At 45.1% G+C, this 8535-nt stretch overlaps 2 protein-coding genes across 3 annotated transcripts in view; one reads left to right on the top strand and one right to left on the bottom strand.

Moving 5' to 3' along the window:
- adam9a (ADAM metallopeptidase domain 9a) overlaps window positions 1-4497 on the top strand; it is an 8494-nt gene extending 3997 nt beyond the window's left edge. The window contains exons 12-24 of the mRNA XM_011615307.2: window positions 60-231; window positions 622-714; window positions 798-902; window positions 974-1064; window positions 1203-1308; window positions 1385-1568; window positions 1675-1755; window positions 1831-1936; window positions 2166-2313; window positions 2468-2564; window positions 2746-2775; window positions 2988-3046; window positions 3179-4497. Coding sequence (XP_011613609.1) covers window positions 60-231; window positions 622-714; window positions 798-902; window positions 974-1064; window positions 1203-1308; window positions 1385-1568; window positions 1675-1755; window positions 1831-1936; window positions 2166-2313; window positions 2468-2564; window positions 2746-2775; window positions 2988-3046; window positions 3179-3248 — 1342 coding nt within the window. The 3' untranslated portion in view covers window positions 3249-4497. The remainder of the gene's footprint in view (window positions 1-59; window positions 232-621; window positions 715-797; window positions 903-973; window positions 1065-1202; window positions 1309-1384; window positions 1569-1674; window positions 1756-1830; window positions 1937-2165; window positions 2314-2467; window positions 2565-2745; window positions 2776-2987; window positions 3047-3178) is intronic.
- A 998-nt stretch (window positions 4498-5495) lies between these two features.
- Window positions 5496-8495, bottom strand: LOC101066966 (zinc finger protein 664-like). 2 transcript variants are annotated; one of them, XM_011615306.2, is made up of 2 exons: window positions 8383-8495; window positions 5496-6877 (listed from the first exon to the last, which is right to left on the bottom strand). In XM_011615306.2, exons 1-2 carry the CDS (start codon window positions 8417-8419, stop codon window positions 5532-5534), a joined length of 1383 nt encoding a protein of 460 aa, XP_011613608.1. In that variant the 5' UTR covers window positions 8420-8495; the 3' UTR covers window positions 5496-5531. The 2 variants fall into 2 exon arrangements, with proteins under 2 accessions (XP_011613608.1, XP_011613607.1); XM_011615305.2 differs by lacking the exon at window positions 8383-8495 and adding an exon at window positions 7553-7859.
- Between the last annotated feature and the right edge of the window lie 40 nt (window positions 8496-8535).

The following is an 8535-nucleotide window of genomic DNA, read 5'->3' as shown; positions in this document are numbered from 1 at the left end:
GAATGATCTAAAGATTTCAGTTGGGCTCACTTGTCTGTTGTCATTTCCTGTTCCTGCAGAGAATCGCGGAACTTCAGCAGCTGTAGCGCAGACGACTTTGAGAAAATGATCTTGTTGACAGGAGGAACGTGTCTCCTCAATGTCCCTCATCCTGATGAAGCCTACAGCTCCCCCTACTGTGGCAACAGATTGGTGGATGTTGGGGAGGAGTGTGACTGCGGTTCACAGAAGGTCTGTTACCATGGTTACAGAGAAAACTGACATTTATTTTGAGGACTAGAGAATGTAGCTACATCTAGCTACACTAGAGAATGTGGTGAAGATGTCACGAATCCTCCAGCTCTTTTCTATAAAACTATTCAAATAAAAAAAACAATGTTTTATTTCCTTGAAAATGAGAAAATGATTCCTTTTTCATAAAGAGGAAGAAAAGAGGGAGAGATCAAAAATAAAACATTGCTAGTGTGTCTCAATGTCTCAAATCAGCTGAACTTCCAATATTTCAGCAGCTCTTGAGTTCAGAGGCCGTTGTCCCCTGTGGTGGGGAGGTGTCACTGCAGGACATTCCCCATGTGCCTAAATTCTGTGTCTTTGTATTTGTGTGTGTGTGCGCGTGTGTAGGAGTGTGAGAAGGACCCTTGTTGTGAGTATCAGACCTGTAAACTGAAGCCTGGAGCTCAATGTGCTTATGGAGAGTGCTGCTCCGGATGTCAGGTGAGGTGATGAGCTTGGAATTCTCTTCAGACTCTTAGCAATGATTGTAATGTGTGTGTGTGTGTGTGTGTGTACATGCGTAGTATCTTGCAGGGGGAACAGTGTGTCGCTCCAGCACAGACGAGTGTGATCTACCCGAGTTCTGTAACGGCTCTTCATCACTCTGTCAGAGCGATGTCTTCGTCCAGGTGAGAGCTGAACCATGTGGCACTGTTCTCGACAGGGTCATGTGTTCACTCTTCTTCTGTGGTGTTTTCAGAACGGTCAGCCCTGCAGGAGCCAGCAGGCCTACTGTTACAACGGGAAGTGTCGTCACCATGACGGCCAGTGTCAGGACATCTTTGGCTCCAGTTCGTACTGTCTCTCACTAATAAACTCACAAATGTTCCTGAATGAATCGGTGTTGTGATGTTCTGGCTGATGTTGAGGACATCTTCAGGAAGTCTCATCCTTGATTGTTGTTCTTTATCATCTCTCTTCCTCCTCAGAGGCAAAAGCATCTCCTGAAATCTGTTTCAAAGATGTCAACAATAAAGGAGATCGCTTTGGCAACTGCGGTTACCATAACTATGGGTACAAGAAGTGTGAGAGCAGGTACCCACACACATGCACACATATACTGTACACACGTAGCGGTAGTAAAATCTTTAATGGCATTTTGTCTCCATAGAAATGCTCTGTGTGGAAAACTGCAGTGCTCCAACATTCAGACATCAATCGTGTTTGGCATCCAGCCGTCAATCATCAGCACCTCCATAGGCGGAGCTAAATGTTACGGCGTCGACTTCAGGCTGGGATCAGACGTCCCTGACCCGGGAATGGTTAACGAAGGAACAAAGTGTGGCGAGGACAAGGTGAGGACATAGAAGGGGGGACAGGGGGATGTGTGGGGGGGAAGGAAGGGGTGCAGGGAGAAACAGAGAGGGGAGGCGAGTTTACCTCTCCTTTTGTGGTATTTAGGTCTGCGTGAACTTTGAGTGTCGCAGTGCAGACATCCTGAACTACGACTGTGATGTGGAGAAGAAATGTCATGGCCATGGGGTGAGGCAGCGCAGCCTCCCACCTGTCTGTTCACCCATCTGTCCTCCATTACTCACTCACGTGTGTGTTTTTAAGGTGTGTAACAGCAACAAGAACTGTCACTGTGACGATGGCTGGGCGCCGCCTTTCTGTGAGCTACAGGGATACGGTGGCAGCGTGGACAGTGGACCCACGTGGAACGGTACCTCCCTCACCTTCTCCTCGAGGTCACATGACCGCAGCCATGCAAAGCTTCGGACTTGCTGTGGCGTTTGGGGCTGTTTCAGATTAAATAAAATGGTGGTCCCCTCTGCCTGCATGGGACGTCACTGCTTCTGCCTGTAGCTTTGTAGCTTAGCTACTGCCTGCAGTTGCCTGTAGGGCTCAGATTGTCCCTATTGTGTATCCTGATCTCTGTCTGCTGTCCTCAGATAAAGACACATCTCTCAGGGATGGACTACTGGTCTTCTTCTTTCTCATCTTGCCTTTGCTCATTCTGACTGCATTTGTTTACCTGCGCAAGAATGAGTTCCTGCGGTGCCTTGGGCTGCAGCGCAGGAAGCGGTCAGAGGCGTACCAGTGAGTGTGACATGTGTCCAATAATCAGTCCGGGATCAATCATTTAAATCAAGAGTTGCTGCTTTTAGTTTGAAAATGCATTCAAATTAGCATCAGGCTGTTAGGACATTAGCATTTTGATAGCTCAGTTGCTGATGTCACTTCCTGTCTGCAGAGTGGACAAAGCAACTCCAGTCAATCGCAGCAGAGGACCGCCTCCCCGAGTACCACCTCCTGTCTCCCTGGGCAACAGTGATAATGTCAGAGACGGGGTGAGTCAGAATCACACCGTTAGCATATTTGTAAGAAAATGTGTGATGTCATGTGACGCATCACCTCCTCTGGGAGAGAGGGTGGTAGTGTTGGAGCTGAATCAGCAACAGCCTACGGAGTGTGTGTTCACTGGTGTGTGTAGTTGTGTTCTAACAGATTTTGTTTTGTGTTTGTGTGAAGCACCACGCTCAGCTGCTGCTCCCCCCACAGGTAAAGCACACCCTCCCACTAGAGACCAGTACAATACTCTACACCAGTATTACTACAGTAATTACAGTGTGTACATCAGTATTACAGTGTGCCGTACTGGTGTACCCTCAGTCAGACAGTCATGCACACGCATGCGCGCGCACACACACACACACACACACACACACACAGGGAGGGGACGTGAGCTGATCTGATCTGTGTTTATTGACCAGGTGGTGGAGACCAGCAGGACAGCTCCAGCCTTTGCCCCCAGACCTCCTCCTCCTCCTCTGTAAGAAACATGAAACAGCAGCAATGTCGGATCTGACACCAACAGGATGACTTGTAGTTTGTCTAAACTTCAATAGACGGCAGAATGTTTGATAGCTGTTAGCATAACTCTGCTTTTCTGTGTTCATATTAGAAAACCGAAACCACCCCCTGCGTCACATCCTCTGGTGCCTCAGAGACCCGCCCCTGCTCCCCCTGTTTAACCAGTCACAGCCCAGGACACCTGGATGCCACAACCACATAGCTGCCGATAAAATGGTTGACAGTTGGAAATAAACCCAGTCATGCCAAACTGGGAATTAGCCAGAACAAACAAGAATATACCAGATATTCTTCTCTCTCTCTTTCCCTGCCATCAAACCAGCCAATCACATGTCATATTTATCTCAGCTTTCCAGTTTTATGCCAGCCTGCTCTTCAGAATGCTATCGAGCTAACACGGTGCTGCTGCTGCTTTGCTAATATTTTTGCTTTACTGATGCAATGTTATTTCAAACCACTAGCTTAATTAGCTTCAGATTCACCATCCAATCAGACTGCGGCATTCATATAAACAGCTCCAGACCCTCAATAACACTACACAGCAGAAAACACTCAACAGGCATTTTAGTGATTTTCTTCATTCTGATTGGCTGGTTTGGATGTTGTCATCTGTAAGCACCCTGAACTTCCTGTTTCCTGTCTCTGACTTGATGCACTGTTGTTGCCTGATTGCACTTCCTGTCTAAACTGCACTGTCATAGGAATACAGCACACCTGGTCTGTTGCTAACGCTACTGCTGGGTGTGTTTGCTTTCTACCACATGGTTCGCTGGTGCAAAACACTCTCCAGAATTGTAATAACAATATGCAACAACTGTGTGTGTGTGTGTGGGGGGGGGCACATACATGTGGGGGTCCATAGGATGTCACAAACTCCTGATTGTACAACACAAATATTTTCACTCAGGATTAAAAACAATTGGCTGTGAGAATTGCAATGAAATACGTCCCTTTAGCTGCTAAAGTGCTTTACCTGGGCAGGTAAAACAGTCGGTTGAGGTTGGTTCCTGCAGCTGTGGGTGACTACACCATCATCTCCAAAATCAAAAAAGTAACCTACATGCAAGAACTCAGTCATTTGAGTTTTTTTATCAACATTTATTTTGTCAGCTGATGAAAATTAGTGTGTAGTAAACAAAACGGTACAAAATGTTTCAAAATCAAAAATTAAGTAAAATGTCTGACCAACAGAAGAAAATCTGAAAACGGTCACATGACCACAGACTCCACCCACCTGAGGACACCAACAGGTCAGAGGGATTGTTTGTCAACCTAAACAGAAATGTTACGGTAATCATTGCAACATAGACATTTTCTTAATGGTTTTATTGGGGTTTTTTTCTTCCTGCGGATGACTAAGTGTTGCAATGTCATACAGGTGGATTTTACTTCATTAAATATTGTTTCATATACAATTCTGACTCATTTGAATAACTGTTACCGCCAGTCTTACTGCCCTCAACAGCAACAGAAAGTAACAGGAAGAAACCAGGATCAGGAGGGGAGGAAGCATGGATAGAAATTATAGCAGTTTTGACTTGTTAACATTTCTAAATATAAAACACACAAATGAGTGTTTAAAGAATCTGATCTAATAGTAACAGCCACGTCTGGATGACTAAAATATCCAGAATAAATAAAATAGACATCAAATGTTCACAAGACGAGTTTAAGCACTATCTGGTTATTACTGTCACAATAATGAAGATTCAGCTACATGAGAAAAACACTTCATATCTGAGAAAATCATTCTAAAACATGCACAAACATGAAGTTAGAAACAGAAAAGGCTATAATTCAGTTCTTAAGGAGCTCAAATCTCTTCAGTAATTAAAACACATTCCAAATTCCAAACTTTGTTTCATTCATGTGATTCACTCAGGAAGAAAAGATATGTGCAGCATTTGTTAGCTTCCATTAGCAGATGTTGTTAAAGCAATTCTAAACTTTCTGGCACTGTTCCATCTTCGTTATCTTCCAATTCTCCTTATGAATGTACAGCTCACTAAACTGTAAATGAGGAGGGTGGTCATCAATATTCAGTCTGATCGATCTGTTATTGGCTCTGAAGCTTCTAGTCTCATCGTCACTTCCAGCAGGAGGGGGCCACACAAGCAAGTCAACATCGCTCCTTTCACTTAGCGGCGCCTCTCCGTCGGACTCAATCGACCCGTTTCACTCCACTGCTCTTCCACCTCCCCTCTGCATGTGTTTGGGGGGGAGGTGTCAGAGTTCAGGCAGTGGGACTTTGGGGAGGCAGGGCTTGTTCAAAGTGCTGTGCAACAAGCCTCGAAGGGTTGGAATTGCTTTAAGGCTTTGTAACTGTCCCCCAATAGACATTTGTTTCAATGGTGTGTAACAATAAAACTGGACGAGGAACTAACAGAGAATGTCCAGGGGGTTTCTTGTGTGCTGTAGATCATTTATTGGGGATCCACATAGGGTTACTTGGCCGTGTGAGTCCTCACGTGTCTCGCCAGGTGCGAGGCATCAAAGTACCTTTTCCCGCAGGTGTTGCACAGGTAGGGTTTCTCCCCGGTGTGCGCTCTCCTGATGTGCACCGTCAGGTCTCCGCTGAAGCGGAAGTCCTTCCCGCAGGTCTTGCAGCTAAACGGCCGCTCGCCGGTGTGAATCCTCATGTGTACGTTCATCTTGGACGTCTCGATGAAGCCTTTGCCACAGAACTTACACTGATACGGCTTTTCACCTGTGTGAGTTCTCATGTGCACATTCAGACGCGACATTTCGATGAATGCTTTCCCGCAGACCTTACACAGGTACGGCTTCTCACCTGTGTGGGTTCTAATATGGACTTTGAGTTTAGACATATCGATGAATGTTTTGCCACAGGTCTTGCACAGGTATGGCCGCTCACCTGTGTGGTTCCTTCTAATATGAACTTTTAAGGCATTGCTGAACCTGAACTTCTCTCCACAGGTTGTGCAGGTGTATGGTTTCTCACCTGTGTGGATTCTCAAATGGGAGTTCAGCACCTTGGGATGGGTGAATGCTTTTCCACAGGTGTCGCAGGAAAACTGCCTCTCGTTCAGGTGTGTCCGGGTGTGGTTCTTCAGGTCTGAGGTCTGGCTGAAGCCTTTCCCACATACGTTGCATGAATATGGTTTCTCACCTGTGTGGCTCCTCAGGTGGACGGTCAGGCCGCTATGGAATCTAAAAGTCTCTGCACAAATCGGGCAGGTGAATGGTTTCTCACCTGTGTGGATCCTCAGGTGGGCATTCAGCACAGACATCTGTCGGAAACGTTTCCCACAGGTGCCACAGGAGTAAGGCCTCTCATCGGTATGGCTCCTCAGGTGTGTGTTCAGTTTGGACTGATATTTAAAAGCCTTTCCACATGTGTCACACCTGAAGGACTTGTCACCTGCGTGAACGTGATGGTAGACCTCTGACACATTGCAGGGAAAAGCATCCTTGCTCCTGCTTTGTGGTCTTTCAGATGGTTCGGAGTCACTGTGGTCACTCTCCTCATATGCAGGAGTGTAGATGAAGGTGTCATCCTCCAGCTTCACCACCAGCTGCTCACACGTTTGACTGGCATGAAGTTCTTCTTCTTCCCCTTTAATCTCTAGATCTTCTAGTTCTTCTGGATTACTTTCCTCATCAGCAGGAGTCTCTGTGAAGCTATCGTCCTCTAGTTTCACCTCATAATGCTCCTCCTCTTTAATCTGGAGAACTTCAGGGTGCTCTGGGGCCAGGGTGGACTTTCTCTCCTGCTCATGAAGCTGCTGACCAGCCAGAAGCTCCATGCAGACCTGTTCCTCTGGTAGCTCTAGAGGGGAACAGACCAAATGGAAATCTGTGTTAGTTGTACTGTGAAAGTCCCGGATCCGCACCATAAAGAGAGAAATGTAGATGTTTACTGGTGGATGTATAGTGTGCTTAGCACAGAAGTCCCCTAAAACTGCAGTTATCAATCCTACATCTAAATCACAATTCGGTTCTTGATTGGACATTTCCAGGACAGTTTAGGCTGGAGGACAGTCCTTCATGCTGCCTTTTAGAAGGAAAGTTCTAATCTTTCTCTGTGTACTGTTGGTTTTTTTCTGGTCAATGCTATATTTCCCTTCCACATCAAGGTGAATCAGAGATTTTAAACTGGCCCAGGTGTGAATATGTGAGTTAACAGTGTGTGTATGCGCATATTCCTGCATTTTGCCCAGTGATGACTGTGCAAGACTCCAGCTAGGGAGACAAGGAAGGGTAAGAAAAAACGTCTTGTTTTTGATTTAATTACTGAGGTAAGAACTAAAGGATGGAGTAGAAATCATCAACACAGTAACCAGAAGGTGACAACAGGAGCAGGTCAGATCTTAAGAACATATTTATGGTACCAACGCCTCTCAGGGGAACCAGAGCAGACTTTGATATTCAGGTGAACCTTAGCGAATACTAAACACAGAAATCTATCAGTCTGTAGCCTTCTGGCTATAAGATATTTACACACCTAGCCTGTGCAACTTTATCTCCGGATTATAAAAAGCATTCAGCAGCCTGCGCTGACGATCGACCTCCGCCTCGTACGCCACGATTGTTCTGTGAAAAACGCCAAATATTTCTTCTGCGGCGGCAGTCAGTCGCTCAGTCACGAAACCTCTCAAATGTTCGACTGACGACATTATTCAATCAACACTTAATGAATAACAGCAATCAAATTGTATCCCTTACAATCCTGCTGCTGTTCACTTAGCGCTAGCTAAATCTTTTTTAGGCTATATACTTCCGCTTGTTGTCACACCATTTCCGACTCGTCGGGTAAAAGATGCTGGCTTTGTTCCGCTGTGATTTTGGTTTCTTGTGATGCTGCCATTGTTTACACAGGTATCTATCTAAACGTTTATCCCAGATTTGCATTTTAATCTCATATTTTGTATGTAAATCTCAAGACAGTACAGCTTGTCACACTTTGTTAAAAATAGATAAGAGTAAAAATAATAATCACACCATCCTAATCATAATGGCATAATGGTTTAAGTCGATGTTTCTTAATAAAACTGTAACAACATGTGGCCTAACGAGATACTGCATCACGCATCGGTGCATGCTAATTGATTGGCTTGACTTAAAGTTAAATACAGTTTTAGCCGGGTTTGGGTAAGTAAATTTTAACATTAGAAAGATCCACAAAGAGCAAAAACAACATTGGAAGTCAGCATTATGACAAAATAGTTGTAAATAAAATTGTATACAGTATTATTAGAATTCACTAATGCCAATTCAATGACTTCCATTTCACTGTTCAGATTGGGAAGCATTGGGTCTTGCGGTCTAACTTACCGGTACCGCTGACGCCATTTTGAGCCCCCGCACACATGTATTCAAACTGGAAGTGGCCCCGCCAGAGGCTGCAGGCTCTCAAATCTTGTTGTTAATAGAATTAACTAATTCCTACAATAACACCACGATTTTTTCTTTAATGTAAACCTTTTT

This window comes from Takifugu rubripes, chromosome 21, assembly GCF_901000725.2.
Source record: "Takifugu rubripes chromosome 21, fTakRub1.2, whole genome shotgun sequence".
NCBI classification, from domain to species: Eukaryota; Metazoa; Chordata; class Actinopteri; order Tetraodontiformes; family Tetraodontidae; genus Takifugu; species Takifugu rubripes.
The sequence above is the reverse complement of the archived record's forward strand: the minus strand, read 5'-3'. Positions and strand labels throughout refer to the sequence as shown.

Bases quoted from the DNA above. Each gene is read 5' to 3' on its own strand.
- LOC101066966 (XM_011615305.2), bottom strand. From the start codon at position 7,724: ATGTCGTCAGTCGAACATTTGAGAGGTTTCGTGACTGAGCGACTGACT. The intron at 6,878-7,552 runs GTGTGTAAATAT...GTTCCCCTCTAG, and splicing joins GATAAAGTTGCACAGGCTAG to AGCTACCAGAGGAACAGGTC.